At 36.8% G+C, this 21,022-nt stretch overlaps 1 protein-coding gene across 4 annotated transcripts in view; it reads right to left on the bottom strand.

Annotated features, from left to right (window-relative positions):
- COL21A1 (collagen type XXI alpha 1 chain) overlaps positions 1–21,022 on the bottom strand; it is a 209,595-nt gene that overhangs the window by 119,952 nt on the left and 68,621 nt on the right. For 3 of the 4 annotated variants that reach the window (XM_031667144.1, XM_031667141.1, XM_031667145.1), the window contains exons 2-3: positions 12,214–12,339; positions 3,034–3,585 (exon numbers count right to left, since the gene is read on the bottom strand). In XM_031667144.1, the coding sequence (XP_031523004.1) occupies positions 3,034–3,585; positions 12,214–12,301 (640 nt within the window). In that variant the 5' untranslated portion in view covers positions 12,302–12,339. Of the gene's footprint in view, positions 1–3,033; positions 3,586–12,213; positions 12,340–16,712; positions 17,554–21,022 lie in introns of those variants that run through there. The other variant, XM_031667142.1, reaches the window with a different exon arrangement.

Below are 21,022 nucleotides of genomic sequence, written 5' to 3' on the forward strand. Positions count from 1 at the left end.
AAAAACAACTCAAAGACTTAAACATAAGACCTGAAACTATAACATTTCTAATAGAAAACTAGGGAAAAGTTTCATAACATCAGTCTGGTAATGATTTCTTGGATTTATTCCAAAGTTACCGGCAACAAAAAAAGCAAAAATAGACAACTGAGATTATAGCAAACTAAAAAGCTTCTGTGCAGCAAAGGAGAAAAAAACACTGTAAAAAGGCAATCTGTGAAGTGGGATAAAGTATTTGCAAACCATATATCTGATAAGGGGTTAGCATTCAAAATAAATAAAAAACTCCAACTCAGCAACAAAAAAAAACTGTTTAAGGAATGGACAGAGGACTTAAATAAACATTTCTCCAAAAATGATATGCAAATGGCCTCAGGTATACGAAAAAAATGTCCAACATCACTAATGATTAGAAAAATTCTAATCAATACTACAATGAAATGTTACCTCATACATGTTAGGCTGGCCATTACCAAAAAAAAAAAAAAAAAAGAAAGAGGAAGGAAAAGAGGGAGGAAGGGAGGGAGGGAGGGAGGGAGGAAGCAAGGAAGGAAGGAAGGAAGGAAGGAAGGAAGGAAGGAAGGAAGAGAAGGAGGGAGGGAAGGAAGTATGGAGGTTGCAGTCAAGCAAGATGAAAAAGTTCCAAAGATATGCTGCACAACATTGTGTTTATAATTCACAATACTGTACATTAAAAAATGTTAGGAGACTAGGTTTCATGTTAATGTCTTTTATATGAGGGGGAAAGAGAAAGATGAAGAAGAAGGAAGGGGGAGGAAGGGGGAAAAGGAAGGAGGAGGAGGAAGGAAGGAGGCAGGAAGGAGGAGGAGGAAGAAAAAGAAGTAGTAGTAGTAGTAGTAGTAGTAGTAGTAAGTGGTGGTGGTGGTAGTGGTAGCAGCAGCAGCAGCAGCAGAAGTCTTTCACACAGATAAAGGAATCATCACCCATCAGAGAAAGGAAAGTATTAGATACAACTCTTCCAGAGAAATCATAGGTCCACAAAGATGAAATAAACTGCGGTAAATATTACTTAACTCAATAATATTTTGTTCATTGTGATTTAACTACAGCAGAGTGTAAAAATAAACAGTACTAGGAAATGGTCATCCTACATGTTAACACTTCAAAGTAGAAGTTAAGTATGTATCAAAGAAAAAGCATTTGTGAATTTGTCAGATGATTCAAACACAGATTACATGGTTTGTGGCTGTTGTAATATAGCAATGTTTTAGTTTACTGCATTAATCATACTCTAATCAAGTATAAAAAGTCAAGTGCAGAACACCCATATAAATTCCATAAGTGCAATTTCAAAAACATTTTAAAAGATGGCTATTGTGAAGCAGATATGTGCTATTAGACACAGAAATTATTTACATCTTTTCGAGTGTGAATGAAAATATATTTGGCAAGATTTCAATTTGATTGTTTATAGATGATACATCTTAGCTAAAAGAATGTTTAACTCTTTTAAGCACACCTACTCTTTCATGTGTAGTTAGAATCATTAAAATAGAATGCATCTACCAAAATACAGATCCACAGAAAAAGTCTCTGAAGCAAATATTGAACAAACATTGTATTAGTTACATTTACATTTAAAGATAAAAATGAATGATAAATGAAATTTCTCCAGGAAAAGTCTGTTTTAAGAATGAAAAATACCTGGCTTCAAAACTAAAGAATTCTAACTAATATGACCACATATTAAAAATTTAAATCCTATTTGCCTGTTCAGGATGATAAACGTCAACAAAATCTTACCACTAGAGATTCATAAAAAGAACTGTAGTGGCGATTTGTAGTTATAGTACCTTTACTTAAAGTTTCATGGAAGAAGATGTTTAATTTTTTATAGTCTCTTAAATACAAAAATTTAAAAATGTTTTCCTCTAGCATATCCCACAAGCAAATGTGAAGAAAACAGAGGAATGAATGATATAATTTGTTTCCTAACCCAGAAACACACAGGATTTTTTTGTCAACTGTGAAGCCACCCACTTTGGGAGCTTTTGTAGACAAACTAATATTCACTTTATATGAATATTACTTTAATACGGTACACTAAATACCTATATTATTAAAAAATAAGAGATATAAAAAATTACTCTCCCCTAAAATAATGTGAACATTAGCATGTCTATGCCTTAATAGGACTAATATTTACCAAAACTGGGACCTTCCCATACCATGCAATTATCATGAACATGAAGTTAGATTTTATGAAACAATATAAACATAATTAATAAACTGTTATTTTATTTTCAAATGTTGTGTGAAAGGGAAATTAAGCTTTTTTAAAGTGCAATTTTAACATGTTTCTCCCTAACTTTAAATATGTCAGTAATTTGAAGCTTTTTTTCTGAAGAAATAATGAAATTCTAGCTCAGAACTAAGTACAAGAATATTCATTTTCATCGTTTATATTAGCAAAACAGCAATAAACTAAATGTACAAAAACAGGAAAAATTTAAAATAAATTACAGTAGGAACTTGCCTGCTATCATGTGAATAGAGTATAAAAATTTTATACACAAGAGTATATACTACAAAAACAAAGTAGGAAACTATATATGCAATAGTATCTTGATTTAGGCAGAAGAGTAAACTAAAACACACCAGGGAAAAAAGGAAAAAAACTAGAATGTAAAATATAGAAAAACTCATTAATGGGGTGATACAATTATATGTGATTTATATATATTTTTATTCTTTGTGCCTTTTTTCTACAATCTCTACCATAGACATGTTATAATTGAAAGGAAAAATAATAAATGTTACAAAATATTGTATTTTCCATATGTAGATTTGTAAATTATTTTTTAAAACCAAAATTTATCCTAAATACATATAACACAAAAAATTTGTGCTCACAGTGTAAATATAACATTTATAACATTATAAATGTTGTAACATTATAATTGACATTAAATACAACGATCTACACCAGTGTTAATGCAGAGATTATATCAAAATGTAAAAAGCACAATTATTAATTGTTTCCAAATTATATTAAGGCATTTTAAGGCTTACCTTCACAAAGTTTCTGCTTTATCACTTCCCTTATTTTGGATATTGCAATATAGTCTTCCACATAAAACACATAAGTAGACGAAGGCTTGTTGGCAATAGCTCTAAGTTCGGCATCTTCTGTTTCTGAACCAACACCAATGGCAAATAATGTTATCTTACTATCTCTTGCTGCTTCAGCTGCATCCTTGACGTCATCCTGGGATTTGCCATCCGTAAGTACCACTGCTATCTTAGTCAGAAATCGTGAGGACTTGGCAAAAAGGTAATCGAGGGCAAACTGGATGGCCTTCCCTGTCCTTGTGTTTCCTCCTAAGTAGAGTATGGATTCCACTGCTGCTGTTAAATGTTCTCCTGAATCATAGCTTCCAAGAGGAATCTCCAGCACAGGGTAGTCACTATATTGAACCACTCCAACTTGAATAAACTTTGGCCCTATGTCAAAGTTTTTTGTGATATTGACAAGCCACTTTTTCACTATTTCAAAGTTTTCTGGGCCAACACTATAAGAGCCATCTAAGATGAAAACTAAATCTGTCGGAGCAGTACGACAACCTAAGTGCAAAAGAAAACCATCATAGCACATCTTTTATATAAAAAGCAAAAAGGGAGAGATTTTAAATTTATGAGTTTCAGCTATACACTAACATCATTGCTTATTTTAAATTGTCAATGAAATATGGGTAGCTTAATGCTAACCTGAAATATTTACAAAAATATAAGCCAGTGAATAGGGAGAAAAAAATTAAAAACAGATTTTCTACCAACTTCAGGACTTAGCTAGCCAATAAAATTTCATCTTTGATATATTAATAGTTGATAAAAGTTAAATGAACCAAGATCACCCAATGAATCAAATCTTGCATTATATCCAAGATGAGTTTCTAAAGGTCTGATGTCTCATATTCAGTGAACGATATAGTCAGAGCATCAAATTGTCCTAACAATCTATGATTAAAGGTATAAAGCTATTCCTTGTTTAGTAGAGATAGAGATTCTTGTTTCGAGTTACCAGGAAACACATGTGGTCAGCACATCCTAAGGTCCTTTTTGGGGGAAAAAATACCATCTTTGGTGCAAGTTACATTTGAACAAGTTATAGGCAGTTGTGGAAAGAAAAAGACTTTCCCGGGGGGTGCGAGCAAGATGGCCAAATAGGAACAGCTCCAGCCTCCAGCTCCCAGTGTGGGTGACACAGAAGAGGGGTGATTTCTGCATTTTCAACTGAGGTACCAGGTTCATCTCAGTGGGGAGTGCCAGACAATCGGTGCTGGTCAGCTGATGCAGCCCAACCAGCGAGAGCTGAAGCAGGGCAAGGCATCACCTCACCTGGGAAGTGCAAGGGGGAAGGGAATCCCTTTGGAAACTGAGAAACACAACAACTGGAGAATCGGGTAACTCCCACCCTAATACTGTGCTTTACCAAGGGTCTTAGCAAATAGCACACTAGGAGATTATATCCCACACCTGGCTGGGAGGGTCCCACGCCCACGGAGCCTCCCTCATTGCTAGCACAGCAGTCTGAGATCTAACTGCAAGGCAGCAGCGAGGCTGGGGGAGGGGCGCCTGCCATTGCTGAGACTTAAGTAGGTAAACAAAGCCTCCAGGAAGCTCGAACTGGGTGGAGCCCACCACAGCTCAAGGAGGCCTGCCTGTCTCTGTAGACTCCACCTCGTGGGACAGGGCATAGCAAAAAAAAAAAAAAAAAAAAAAGGGCAGCAGAAACCTCTGCAGATGTTAATGACCCTGTCCGACAGCATTGAAGAGAGCAGTGGATCTCCTAGCATGGAGGCTGAGATCTGAGAACAGACAGTCTGCCTGCTCAAGTGGGTCCCTGACCCCTGAGTAGCCTAACTGGGGGACATCCCCCACTAGGTGCAGAACGACACCTCACACCTCACACAGTGGGGTACACCCCTGAGATGAAGCTTGCAGAGCAAGAATCAGAGAGCAGCACGCACTGTTCAGCAATATTCTATCTTCTGCAGCCTCCGCTGCTGATACCCAGGCAAACAGGGTCTGGAATGGACCTCAAGCAATCTCCAACAGACCCACAGCTGAGGGTCCTGACTGTCAGAAGGAAAACTAACAAACAGAAAGGACACCCACACCAAAACCCCATCAGTACGTCACCATCATCAAAGACCAAAGGCAGATAAAACCACAAAGATGGGGAAAAAGCAGGGCAGAAAAGCTGGAAATTCAAACAATTCAAAAAATCAGAGCGCATCTCCCCCTCCAAAGGAACGCAGCTCATCGCCAGCAATGGATCAAAGCTGGACGGAGAATGACTTTGACGAGTAGAGAGAAGAAGGCTTCAGTCGATCAAACTTATCAGAGCCAAAGAAGGAACTATGTAACCAGTGCAAAGAAACTAAAAATCTTGAAAAAAGAATGGAAGAATGGATAACTAGAATAATCAATGCAGAGAAGGCCATAAACGAACTGACAGAGATAAAGACCATGACATGAGAAATACGAGACAAATGCACAAGCTTCAGTAACCGACTCAAACTACTAGAAGAAAGAGTTTCAATGATTGAAGATCAAATGAATGAAATGAAGCGAGAAGAGAAGTCTAGAGTAAAAAAAAAGGAAAAAGAAATGAACAAAGCCTCCAAGAAATATGGGATTATGTGAAAAGACCAAATCTACATCTGATTGGGGTGCCTGAAAGTGAGGGGGAAAATGGAACCAAGTTGGAAAACATGCTTCAGGATATCATCCAGGAGAACTTCCCCAACCTAGTAAGGCAGGCCAACATTCAAATTCAGGAAATACAAAGAACGCCACAGAGATACTCCTCGAGAAGAGCAACTCTAAGACACATAATTGTCAGGTTCACCAAAGTTGAAATGAAGGAAAAAATGTTAAGGGCAGCCAGAGAGAAAGGTTGGGTTACCCACAAAGGGAAGCCCATCAGACTAACAGCAGATCTCTCAGCAGAAACTCTACAAGCCAGAGAAAAGTGGGGGCAAATATTCAACATTCTTAAAGAAAAGAATTTTAAACCCAGAATTTCATATCCAGCCAAACTAAGTTTCATCAGCAAAGGAGAAATAAAGTCCTTTACAGACAAGCAAATGCTTAGAGATTTTGTCACCACCAGGCCTGCCCTACAAGAGACCCTGAAGGAAGCACTAAACATGGAAAGGAACAACCAGTACCAGCCATTGCAAAAACATGCCAAAATGTAAAGACCATCGATGCTAGGAAGAAACTGCATCAACTAACGAGCAAAATAACCAGCTAATATCATAATGACAGGATCAAGTTCACACATAATAATATTAACCTTAAACGTAAATGGACTAAATGGTCCAATTAAAAGACACAGACTGGCAAATTGGATGAAGAGTCAAAACCCATCAGTTTGCTGTATTCAGGAGACCCATCTCACATGCAGAGATACATATAGGCTCAAAATAAAGGGATGGAGGAAGATCTACCAAGCAAATGGAGAACAAAAAAAAGCAGGGGTTGCAATCCTAGTCTCTGATAAAACAGACTTTAAACCATCAAAGATCAAAAGAGACAAAGAAGGCCATTACATAATGGTAAAGGGATCAATTCAACAGGAAGAGCTAACTATCCTAAATATATATGCACCCAATACAGGAGCACCCAGATTCATAAAGCAAGTCCTTAGAGACTTACAAAGAGACTTAGACTCCCATACAATAATAATGGGAGACTTCAACACCCCACTGTCAACATTAGACAGATCAATGAGACAGAAAGTTCACAAGGATATCCAGGAATTGAACTCAACTCTGCAGATCTAATAGACATCTAAGCGGACCTAATAGACACCTACAGAACTCTCCACCATAAATCGACAGAATACACATTCTTCTCAGTACCACATCTCACTTATTCGAAACTTGACCACATAGTTGGAAGTAAAGCACTCCTCAGCAAATGTACAAGAACAGAAATTATAACAAACTGTCTCTCAGACCACAGTGCAATCAAACTAGAACTCAGGACTAAGAAAATCAATCAAAACCGCTCAACTACGTGGAAACTGAACAACCTGCTCCTGAATGACTACTGGGTACATAACGAAATGAAGGTAGAAATAAAGATGTTCTTTGAAACCAATGAGAACAAAGATACAACACACCAGAATCTCTGGGACACATTTAAAGCATAGTGTAGAGTGAAATTTATAGCACTAAATGCCCACAAGAAAAAGCTGGAAAGATGTAAAATTGACACTCTAACATCACAATTAAAAGAACTAGAGAAGCAAGAGGAAACATATTCAAAAGCTAGCAGAAGGCAAGAAATAACTAAGATCAGAGCAGAACTGAAGGAGATAGAGACACAAAAAACCCTCCAAAAAATCAATAAATCCAGGAGCTGGTTTTTTGAAAAGATCAACAAAATTGATAGATCGCTAGCAAGACTAATAAAGAAGAAAAGAGAGAAGAATCAAATAGACGCAATAAAAAATGATAAAGGGGATATCACCACCGACCCCACAGAAATACAAACTACCATCAGAGAATACTATAAACACCTGTATGCAAATAAACTAGAAAACCTAGAAGAAATGGATAATTTCCTGGACACTTACACTCTCCCAAGACTAAACCAGGAAGAAGTTGAATCCCTGAAAAGAGCAATAGCAGGCTCTGCAATTGAGGCAATAATTAATAGCCTACCAACCAAAAAAAGTCCAGGACCAGATGGATTCACAGCCAAATTCTACCAGAGGTACAAGGAGGAGCTGGCACCATTCCTTCTGAAACTATTCCAATCAATAGAAAAAGAGGGAATCCTCCCTAGCTCATTTTATGAGGCCAACATCATCCTGATGCCAAAGCCTGGCAGAGACACAACAAAAAAAGAGAATTTCAGACCAATATCCCTGATGAACATCAATGCAAAAATCCTCAATAAAATATTGGCAAACCGAATTCAACAGCACATCAAAAAGCTTATCCACCATGATAAAGCGGGCTTCATCCCTGGGATGCAAGGCTGGTTCAACATACGCAAGTCAATAAACGTAATCCAGCATATAAACAGAACCAAAGACAAAAACCACATGATTATCTTAATAGATGCAGAAAAGGCCTTTGACAAAATTCAACAGCCCTTCATGCTAAAAATGCTCAATAAATTCGGTATTGATGGAACGTATCTCAAAATCATAAGAGCTATTTATGACAAACCCACAGCCAATATCATACTGAATGGGCAAAAACTGGAAGCATTCCCTTCGAAAACTGGCACAAGACAGGGATGTCTTCTCTCACCACTACTATTCAACATAGTGTTGGAAGTTCTGGCTAGAGCAATCAGGCAAGAGAAAGAAATCAAGGGTATTCAGTTAGGAAAAGAAGAAGTCAAATTGTCCCTCTTTGCAGATGACATGATTGTATATTTAGAAAACCCCATCATCTCAGCCCAAAATCTCCTTAAGCTGATAAGCAACTTCAGCAAAGTCTCAGGATACAAAATCGATGTGCAAAAATCACAAGCATTCTTATACACCAGTAACAAACAGAGAGCTAAATCATGAATGAACTTCCATTCACAATTGCTTCAAAGAGAATAAAATACCTAGGAATCCAACTTACAAGGGATGTAAAGGACCTCTTCAAGGAGAACTAGAGACCACTGCTCAGTGAAATAAAAGAGGACACAAACAAATAGAAGAACATTCCATGCTCATGGATAGGAAGAATCAATATCGTGAAAATGGCCGTACTGCCCAAGGTAATTTATAGATTCAATGCCATCCCCATCAAGCTACCAATGAGTTTCTTCACAGAATTGGAAAAAACTGCTTTAAAGTTCATATGGAACCAAAAAAGAGCCCACATTGCCAAGACAATCATAAGTCAAAAGAATAAAGCTGGAGGCATCATGCTACCTGACTTCAAACTGTACTACAAGGCTACAGTAACCAAAACAGCATGGTACTGGTACCAAAACAGAGATATAGACCAATGGAACAGAACAGAGCCCTCAGAAATAATACCATACATCTACAGCCATCTGATCTTTGACAAACCTGAGAAAAACAAGAAATGGGGAAAGGATTCCCTATTTAATAAATGGTGCTGGGAAAATTGGCTAGCCATAAGTAGAAAGCTGAAACTGGATCCTTTCCTTATTCCTTATACGAAAATTAATTCACGATGGATTGGAGACTTAAATGTTAGACCTAAAACCATCAAAACCCTAGAAGAAAACCTAGGTAATACCATGCAGGACATACACATGGGCAAGGACTTCATGTCTAAAATACCAAAAGCAACGGCAACAAAAGCCAAAATTGACAAATGGGATCTAATTAAACTAAAGAGCTGCTGCACAGCAAAAGAAACTACCATCAGAGTGAACAGACAACCTACAGAATGGGAGAAAATTTTTGCAATCTACTCATCTGACAAAGGGCTAATATCCAGAACCTACAAAGAACTCAAACAAATTTATGAGAAAAAAACAAACAACCCCATCATAAAGTGGGCTAAGGATATGAATAGACATTTCTCAAAAGAAGACATGCATACAGCCAACAGGCACATGAAAAAATGCTCATCATCACTGGCCATCAGAGAAATGCAAATCAAAACCACAATGAGATACCATCTCACACCAGTTAGAATGGCAATCATTAAAAAGTCAGGAAACAACAGGTGCTGGAGAGGATGTGGAGAAATAGGAACACTTTTACACTGTTGGTGGGATTGTAAACTAGTTCAACCATTGTGGAAAACAGTATGGCCATTCCTCAAGGATCTAGAACTAGAAATACCATACGACCCAGCCATCCCATTACTGGGTATATACCCAAAGGATTATAAATCATGGTGCTATAAAGACACATGCACACATATGTTTATTGTGGCACTATTCACAATAGCAAAGACTTGGAATCAACCCAAATGTCCATCAGTGACAGACTGGATTAAGAAAATGGGGCACATATACACCATAGAATATTATGCAGTCATAAAAAAGGATGAGTTCGTGTCCTTTGTAGGGACATGGATGCAGCTGGAAACCATCATTCTCAGCAAACTATCACAAGAACAGAAAACCAAACACCACATGCTCTCAATCGTAGGTGGGAACTGAACAATGAGATCACTTGGACTCTGGAAGGTGAACATCACACACTAGGGCCTATTTTGGGGGCGGGGGGAGGGATGGAATTGGGAGATATACCTGATGCAAATGATGAGTTGATGGGTGCTAACGAGTTGATGGGTGCAGCACACCAACATGGCACAAGTATGCATATGTAACAAACATGCACGTTGTGCACATGTACCCTAGAACTTAAAGTATAATTTTAAAAAATGTCAAAAAAAAAAAAAAAGAAAAAGACTTTCCCTGTGATAAATGCTAGCATGCTAAATGTAAAACGAAGCATGAATATAAAATTATCTCATTATCATATGGGCTATAAATAATAGCTATTATTGCTGATTTGAGTACAGAAGTTACAGAAGAAGACAAATATAGCTGTTCTTTTCTGTGCATTTTGTTAGCCATTCCAAACTATCGGAATTGCCCCAACAAACCAGTTTATCTTTTAGTCTGTGTTAGTCTCCCAACTCTGGGCCTTTGCAGTTGCTCTTCCCTTTTATTAGAATGTCTTCCTCTTTACCTGACTAATACTCTTGTTTCAGATCCCTGATTGCCTGTCAGCTTTACCATAAAACCTTTTCTGACCTTCCACAGTTAGGTTGCCACCCCCTCCTAAATTTATAACAGTCAAGAAGTTCAAAAAATAAAAAGAATTGCCAAAATAGGGATTTGTCTCAAAAATGTATCTGTGATTATGACATTATTCCTAAAGTGCTCTACTACAGGTGGTAGTATCCTCAGAAGGTGTAAGGGACACAATTCCAACAAGCTCTGCCATGGTGGCCACTGCCAGAGGTCAAGGAGGGGACAGCAGAAATGGAGTTCTGCCCAGAGGCAAACTTGCTAACCCAAGGGAATGCAATTTTTCTGTTATTTTTGGAAGCTCGGAAGCTGGATGGACTGGGATTAAAGGTTTATGCTTTTATTGGTTTTTTTGTTTGTTTTTTTGTTTTTTGTGTGGGGAGACGAAAGGATAGAAGAGTTTGTTGGCAGAGCTTTTCAATGTTGGCCCTTCCTAAATACTGAGACTCATTGTTGTCTGAAGCTGCTAGTGTTTGTGTGCCACCTGATTCACTCTTAGAGGGTTATTCTTGGCCCTTCCTACCCTTCTCCCTGTCACAGAGCCACAGAACATGTATTTCATAACTGCAAAGTTAGTCAAGAGCATGGGCACACAAGCAAATAATGCCATTAATAAGCCCTAGACATAATATCCGTCCTGAGAACCTCTTCCTTAGAGAGATGAATGACATTATAGAAAAGGAAGGTGATTGAAGAGCGAAAACATGGTTCGAATACTACTTACTGCCCTCACAAGCTGTATTTTACTAGGTACGCCCCTTAACTTTTTAAAATCCCTTTTCCCACCCAAGAAAAAAAAAAAAAAAGGAAAGGGTATACACATTATAGAGTGATTGCATGAATTAAACTATAAAAGTGTTAAGCAAGCTTTAAATATCATTGTATTAATAAATTTTAAGCCAAGTTGAATCAAATTATCAAACCATCTCATTTAACTTTTATAGAGACCATAGTTAATTTAAAGTAGAATGTTTATGAGTTTTAAAATGTGAATATAAGCAAACTTTTTTTTTAAAAAGTATGCTATCTCTAAATGATAGTTTGGGTAACAGAACTATAATTAATATAGCTCTTTATCTCTATATGCAAGCTTTCTTACAAGCAATAACAACATTCATTGAGATGTACTGTGCTAAACCATTAACATGCATTATCTCATTCAGTCCTGATAACCAATCTACAAGGCTTTCTTTATCTTCCTATTATGCAGCTCAAAAGTGGCTGAACATGGACTCAATACCAGACTGTTTGTTCCAAAGCTTGATGTGTTAGTTGAATAAACTATTGCCATAGAGCCCTCTCAAAATTATCTCTGAGGGAAGCTTTTCTTCTCAGTTAATGAGTAACATAGCAATTCATTTATTTTAGGGAGTTACAGAATCAAAAACAGTAAGAATGAGACCCTTAAAACCATTACTTGAACTCCCCTAGTTTAATTTCCAGATTAATTTGTTGATAACAAAAAAGGACAATGCTGATAGTTCTTACTTGATCTTACTTCCCCATCTTCAGCTAACACAGAATTCTGAAGAAGCAGCACCAAAACCGTGCAGAGAAATGCAATATAGTGAGCCATGTTTCTGTTTTCGTTCTAAAATTTTGGTTTTAGGATTCCTAGGGAGAAAAAAAAAGGCAAGTTAAATATATTAATTAAAGTCAACATCTGGCCATTATACATTTACATTTTGAAATTACAAGACCCAGTTGAAATACAGTTAATTTTGTGACTATTAGAATTAACTTAAATCTGTTTAAAATAGCTAAATTTTAAATATATTATTGCAGGAGGACAATGAATAGCGGCTGAAGAGCATGATAAATCTTAATTCATAATTGTCTTATACACATTTTCTAAAATTTGAGCTTTTTGCAAAATATTTACTAGAATTTATCCTTTGGGCATAGCCTGTAGAACCTTGTCTCATTCTTTTTACTATCTGAATATTAGCAAACATTTTTCTTTTAAATATGGGCTTGCATTTAAGGGACACTCAAAGAGTATTTAGTGAAAATATTTCTAAGATACAGCTGATAGAATTTAATTTTTAAAATAAGATATAATTGTAAACATTAAGACCTCTCTTATTTAATTCATAAACACTCAGTTTCATAGTTTTCATACACCATCTAAAATAAGTCCTAGAACTTCATTTCTGGTTAGAATGCAGAAAGTTGCAAGAGACTGTCATTCACAGCGAGTACATACCAGATAAAGTACAAATTCATATGCTTTTTAAGCCCAGCAGAAATGAAATAATTTAAAGAAACCCAAAAGAACTAAATTCCAGAAGTTATTAACCTTTCATCATATAGAAGTGATTCACAACTGCTTTAATCTCTGGCAGAAAGGGAATACTGATGAGAAGGAATTTGCCATAGCATGTAAAAAATCACTCAAAGCTGGTGTAACAGATTGGAAATCTGAGGAGTTTCTGCCACAAAACAAGCATTCCTTCATTCAGCAGTTTCTTCTGGTGAGCCTTAACTAAATACACAGAGTAGATAAGTAGTACATAGAAAGTTGGAAACAGTATAGAACAGCCTAGAGAGAGTCTGCCCCTCTTCCTATCCAGGTAGCCACAGACTTTCTCAAATATAAAACGGTGGCCATGACTTGAAAAGAAGCAAGAAATTTTTATACCTGATCAGGAGAAAAACAGCATAAGCAGATCCAAAGATTACCTAAATCCTAAATATCAGAAGTAGCAAAAAGTGTTTGTAAAATGGCAATGATAAATACGTTAAAGAATCTAGTAAATAAGACGGAAAACATGTACAAAGATGTGGAAAATTTCAGAAGGAAGATGAAAACTATACATAAAGATACAAAGAAAAATTCTAGGAATTAAATATACATCAGAAAATGGTTTATACAATGGGTTTACCTGCATCCATTGGAGGAAAAGATAAGTAAACTTGAAGATAAGTGAATAGAAATTAACAAAAAATGAAACCCCAAGGCATAAAAACATGATAAAAGGAATAGAGCATCTAGAACTTATGGAACAATATCAAGTGATCTTGATTTAGCATATAAGTAAATTTTTCTCATGAAAAAGGAGAGAATGAAGAAATATTTGAAAAGACATGGCCAAAAAATTTCCCAATTAATGAAAGCCGCCAATTCTCAGATCAAAGAACTTCAGCAAACCCCAAGTGAGACACAAAGTTAATCATACCTGCATACATCATGTACAATCAACTGAAATCAAAATAAAATATAAAATTCCTAAAACTGGGCTGGGCGCGGTGGCTCACGCCTGTAATACCAGCACTTTGGGAGGCTGAGGCGGGTGGATCACGAGGTCAGGATATCAAGACCATTCTGGCTAACAAGGTGAAACCCCGTCTCTACTAAAATTACAAAACAAATGAGCCGAGCGTGGTGGCGGGCGCCTATAGTCCCAGCTACTCGGGAGGCTGAGGCAGGAGAATGGCGTGAACCCGGGAGGCGGAGCTTGCAGTGAGCCGAGATCGGGCCACTGCACTCCAGCCAAGGCGACTGGGCAAGACTCCATCTCAAAAAAAAAAAAATTCCTAAAACTGGCCAGAGGAAAAATGATACATTACCTACAGAGGGACAGCAGTAAGAATTTTAGACAGAAATTTTCTGGTAATAAACTGAGCACTCAATCAGAAAGAGATAAAAATCCTAAATGTGTGGACATCTAATATTAAAGCTTCTAAATATATGAAACAAAAAAATGAAAAAAAAAAATAAGCAGAGACACATTAAAAATAATGAGGTTTTAATATCTAGCACTCAGTATTATTTAATTAGACCAGAAAAAATTAGTGGAACAGAAGGTTTGGACAACACTATTATTAACCAACTTCACCTAGTTAATATTTACAAAACACTCCAACTAACAACAGAAGAAAACATACCATTTTGTAATGCATATGAAACAGTCACCAAAAAGACAATATGCTGGAGAGAAAACAAGTCTCAGATTTCAAAAAATTGAAACCATACTGATTGTGTTCCTTGACCAAAGGGCATCTGGATATGAAGTTTTCTTTGTTGAAAAGCTTTTATTAACAATGTAACTTATTAGTAGATAACTGGATGAGTTTCAATAAATAGTATTTTTCATCGAGGACTTTGGCTATTTCACCTCTCCACTCATCATCTTTCTGTTATCTATAGGATCTGTAGTTGTCCTACAGACTTTCAGAAGTGAAAGTCCTAAAATACTTTGAAATTAAGCAACATACTTCTAAATAATCCGTGAGTTTTTAAAAGCCAAAGAAGTTTTTAAATATTTCAAACTCAACAATTTTTTAAATCAAATATTTTTTGATACAGCTAAAGCAGCACTTAGAGAGAAATTTTAGCTTTAAAAGCATATATTAAACAAAAATGAAACCAATATCTAAGCTTCCACCTTAAGAAGCTAGAAATAGTACAATAAATTAAACCCAAAAAGTAAAAAAAACTATGAAATATACATTTGAAAGACAATTTAAAAAATAAATAATTAAAAAGTTAATTATTTGGACAAATAAATATACTGCTATGCCTTAGTAATTATAACCAAGAAAAAACAGAGAAAACATAAATAATTTCCTGAGTCAGTATTCAAATAGAAAGCACCACTTTAGATCCTACAAACATTAAAAGGGTAACTGGACAGGCAAAATGAACAAAGTCTTTGAAAAACACTATTTATTGAAATTGGTCCAATTATTTAATAAAGAAGTTAAATTATTAATCAAAAACATTCCCACAAAGAAAACTCCTGGTCCAGATAGCTTCAACAGTAATTTCTTCCAACAATTTCTACAAAACAGTCAAGGGAAAAAAATAAAATAAAACTATTTGTTTCAGTGGAATTAAATGAAAATAAAGAAGAAGTGAACTCCCCCCAATTTTTATTATGAGGCCAACACAACCCTAGTCAAAAAAAAAAAAAAAAAAAAAAAACCTAGACAAAGATATTACAAAAAATTATAGTCCATTGATTTAACATATAAGTAAATTTTCCATTATTCTTTATGAACAAGGATTTAAAAATCTATGACAAAATATTAGCTAATTAAATATAACAATATATTTTAAAATATCATGACCATGTGGGATTTATTAGAGAGATGCAAGATGGTTTTAACACTCAAAATTCAACTTATATAAAGTAAGAGACTAGAAAAAAAAATCACATGAACATCTCAATTTATGCATCAAAAGTTCTTAACAAAATTTAACACTCATTTATGATAAAACTTTCAGCAAACTAAGAGTAGGACTTAACCCATGAATGTGAATGCTGTCTATAAAAAAATGTACATATAACATCACACTGAGTTGTAAAATACTAAATTCTTTCCTTCTCAAATCAGTAAGTAGCTAAGGATACATTCTCATACCACTTCTATTCAAAAATGTACAAGGAGTTCTAGTGACCGCCATGTGCACAAATGAGAAATAAAACATGCAAAGATTATAAAGGAAAAAATAAAACTGTCATTATTTATGGAAAACATAATAATCTACATAGAAAGTGGAATCTACAAAAACAATAGTGGAACAAAGTGAATTTAGCAAGGTCACAAGACATAAGATTAATGGTTTCTTTATTGGGAAAAAAATACCATTTTCAATAGTATCAAAAGTATTATAAATGTGGAAATAAAGCTAATGAAATATGGAAAGACCTCTGTACTGAAACATTGCAAAATTAAAGAAACCAAATAAATGGAGAGATCCATATTCAGAATTAAAAGACTCAATATTATTAACATCTCCACCCTTCCCAAATGGTCTATAGATTCAACAAAATCCCAATTTTTAAAATTAACAAATATTCTAAAGCATGAATAAAATGCAAATGATTTTGAATTGGAACAATCTTGAAAAAGAACTCTCTTAATAACAAAGTTGGAGAACTGATATTATCTGATACTGACTTATGTCAGTCTGCTTTCTGTTATTATAACTGAATACCCAAGATGAAGTAATTTATAAAGAAAATACATTTATTTCTTACAGTTCTGAAGGCTGGAAAGCCCAAGGTCTAAGGGTGAAATCTGGTGAGGGCCTTACAGCTGGTGGGGGTTTTCTGCAGAGTCTCTGTGTGGTACAGGGTACCACATGGTGAGGGGCCTCAGGAGAGAGAACCTACTTGGCTTTTTATAACAGAACTACTTTCCTGATAACTAACCCACTCCCATGGTAACCCATTAATCAACTAACCCGTGAAAAGGATGTATCTATCCATGACAACAGAACCTTCATGACCCAATCACCTCTTAAAGGACACACCTCCTAGTACCTTTACACTGGAGATGAAGTTTCAACATGAGTTTCAGAGGCGGCAAACATTCAAACCATAGCAACTTGCTACAGAAATCAAGAAAGTATGGTACTATATTGACATAAAGATAGGCATAGAACAGAACACAAATGAGTTTTGGTAACAGACCCACACTTACATGGTCAACTGATTGATTGTCAACAAAAATGTCAAAGTAGTTGGATAGGAAAGGAAAGTCTTTTCAACAAACATTGCTGAATCAAGTGAAAAAACACATGGAATAAAATGAACCTGGACTCCTACCTCATTTCACATAAGAAAATTAAATGGAACATAGATCTAAATGTACAAGCTAAAACTATAAGTCTTCAAAGAAAAAACATAACAGAATATCTTCACAACTTTAAGATTAAGGTGAATATTTCTTAAGACACAAAAACCACTAGCAGTTTTAAAATAAGTACATCAGATTTAATCAAAATGAAACATTTCCATTCCTTAAAAGACACCATTTAAGAATGCAAGCGGCCGGGCGCGGTGGCTCAAGCCTGTAATCCCAGCACTTTGGGAGGCCGAGACGGGCGGATCACAAGGTCAGGAGATCGAGACCATCCTGGCGAACCCGGTGAAACCCCGTCTCTACTAAAAAATACAAAAAACTAGCCGGGCGAGGTGGCGGGCGCCTGTAGTCCCAGCTACTCGGGAGGCTGAGGCAGGAGAATGGCGTGAACCCGGGAGGCGGAGCTTGCAGTGAGCTGAGATCTGGCCACTGCACTCCAGCCTGGGTGACAGAGCGAGACCCCGTCTCAAAAAAAAAAAAAAAAAAAAAGAATGCAAGCCAATGTTCGCATTAAAATATTTCTGACAAATGACTCATATCAGAAAACATAGATAATAAAAAGAAAAACAACACAATTTTTTAAATGAGTAAAAGGTCTTGAACAGACACATTACAAAAGAAGATACAGAAATGGCCAATAAGCACATGAAATAGTACTCATCATCACTAGTCATCAGGGAAATGCACAGTAAAACAACAGTAAGATATGATATGATTTTTTTTTTTTTTTTCTTGAGACGGAGTCTTGCTCTGTCACCCAGGCTAGTGCAGTGGTGCGATCTCAGCTCATTGCAAGCTCCACCTCCCGGATTCATGCTGTTCTCCTGCCTCAGCCTCCCGAGTAGCTAGGACTTTGGGCGTCCGCCACCACGCCCAGCTAATTTTTTGTATTTTTAGTAGAGACGGGGTTTTCCCATGTTGGCCAGGATGGTCTTGATCTCCTGACCTCATGATCCGCCCGCCTTGGCCTCTCAAAGTGCTGAGATTACAGGCGTGAGCCACTGCGCCTGGCCAATATGATTTCATACCTACAAAAATAGCTAAAATTAAAAGACTGATAATATCAAATGTTTACAAGTATATGTGAAGAAATTGGAATTCATACATTGTTGGCGAGATTGAAAATGGATGTAATCACTTTAGAGAACTGTTAGGTAAAGTTTCTTATAAACTATGGCCAGTGATTTTTCTGCTAGGTGTGTAGCCTAGAGAAATGAAATTGTGTGTCCATAGCAAAAGACTTTAGCAATGTTTACAGTAGTTTTATTCATAATAATTCCAAACTAAAAATAACCCAAGTGCTATCAACAGGACAATAAATATACAAGTTGTGTGATATAATTCATACAATGAAATACTACTCAGCAGCTCTGGGCAGGGAATCTCTGAAAATAAGGAAGCAGCCCAAGTCAGGAACTTATAGATAAAACTCCCATCTCCCTGGACAGAGCACCTGGGGGAAGGGCGGCTGTGGGTACAGCTTCAGCAGACTTAAACGTCCCTGCCTGATGGCTCTGAAGAGACCAGTGGACTTCCCAGCACAGCGTTCGAGCTCTGCTAAGGGTCGGACTGCCTCCTCAAGTGGGTCTCTGATGCCCATGTATCCTGACTGGGAAATACCTACCAGTAGGGACCAACAGACATCTCGTACAGGAGAACTCTGGCTGGCATCTGGCAGGTATCCCTCTGGGACAAAGCTTCCCTGGAAAGGGGAAAGAACAGGCAGCAATCTTTGCTGTTCTGCAGCCTCCACTGGTGATACCCAGGCAAACAGGATGTGGAATGGACCTCCAGCAAACTCCAGCAGACCTGCAGCAGACAGGCCTGACTGTTAGAATGAAAACAAACAAACAAAAAGGAATAGCACGTCCACTCAAGGACCCCATCTGAAGGTCACCAACATCAAAGTAGATAAATTCACAGAGATGGGGAGAAACCAGTGCAAAAATGTTGAAAATTCCAAAAACCAGAACACCTCTTGTCCTCCAAGGGATCACAACTCCTCACTAGCAAGGGAACAAAACTGGACAGAGAATGAGTTTGACGAATTGACAGAAGTAGGCTTCAGAAGGTGGGTAATAACAAACTCCTCCAAGCTAAAGGACCATGTTCTAACCTAATGTAAGGAAGATAAGAACCTTGAAAAAAGATTAGATGAATTGATAACTAGAATAACCAGTTTAGAGAAGAACACAAATAACCTGACGGAGCTGAAAAACACAACAAGAGAACTTCGTGAAGCATACACAAGTATCAATAGCTGAATCAATCAAGCAGAAGAAAGGATATCAGAGATTGAAGATCAACTTAATGAAATAAAGTGAGAAGACAAGATTAGAGAAAAAAGAATAAAAAGGAATGAACAAAGCCTCCAAGAAATATGGGACTATGTGAAAAGATCAAATCTATATTTGACTGGTGTACCTGAAAGTGACGGGGAGAATGGAACCAAATTGGAAAACACTCTTCGGGATATTTTCCAGGAGAACTTCTCCAACCTGGAAAGACAGGCCAACATTCAAATTCAGGAAATACAGAGAACACCACAAAGATACTCCTCGAGAAGAGCAACCCCAAGACACATAATTGTCAGATTCACCAAGGTTGAAATGAAGGAAAAAACGTTAAGGGCACCAGAAAGAAAAGTTGAGTTACCCATAAATGGAAGCCCATCAGACTAATAGCAGATCTCTCAGCAGAAACCCTACAAGCCAGAAGAGAGTGGGGGCCAATATTCTACATTCTTAAAGAAAAGAATTTTCAACCCAGAATTTCATATCCAGTTAACCTAAGCTTCATAAGCTAAGAAGAAATAAAATCCTCTAGAGACAAGCAAATGTTGAGAAATTTTATCTCACCACCAGGCCTGCCTTACAAGAGCTCCCGAAGGAAGCGCTAAACATGGCCAGGAAAAACTAGTAGCAGCCACTGCAAAAACATACCAAATTGTAAAGACAATCGACACTACAAAGAAACAAATTCAAAAGCTAGCAGAAGACAAGAAATAACTAAGATCAGAGCAGAACTGAAAGAGATAGAAACACGAAAACCCTTCAAAAAATCATCAAATCCAGGAGCTGGTTTTCTGAAAAGATCAACAAAATAGATAGACTGCTATGAAGACTAATAAAGAAGAAAAGAGAGAAGAATCAAATAGACACAATAAAAAATGATATAGGGGATCCCACAGAAATACAAACTACCATCAAATAATACTATAAACATGTCTATGCAAATAAACTAGAAAACTAGAATAAATGGATAAATTCCTGGACACATACACCCTCCCACATCTAAATCAGGAAAAAGTCAAATCCCTGAATAGACCAATAACAAGTTCTGAAATTGAGGTAGTAATTAATAGCCTACCAACAAAAAAAATCCAGGACCAGACGGATTCACAGCCGAATTCTACCAGAGGTACAAAGAGGAGCTGGTACCATTCCTTCTGAAACTATTCCAATCAATAGAAAAAGAGGGAATCCTCCCTAGCTCATTTTATGAGGCCAGCATCATCCTGATATCAAAACCTGGCAGAGACACAACAAAAAAAGAAAATTGCAGACAAATATCCCTGATGAACATCAATGCAAAAATCCTCAATAAAATACTGGCAAATCGAATCCGGTAGCACATCAAAAACTTTATCCACCACAATCAAGTCAGGTTCATCCCTGGGATGCAAGGCTGGTTCAACATATGC

This window comes from Papio anubis, chromosome 6 (genome assembly GCF_008728515.1).
Source record: "Papio anubis isolate 15944 chromosome 6, Panubis1.0, whole genome shotgun sequence".
In the NCBI taxonomy this organism is placed as follows: domain Eukaryota; kingdom Metazoa; phylum Chordata; class Mammalia; order Primates; family Cercopithecidae; genus Papio; species Papio anubis.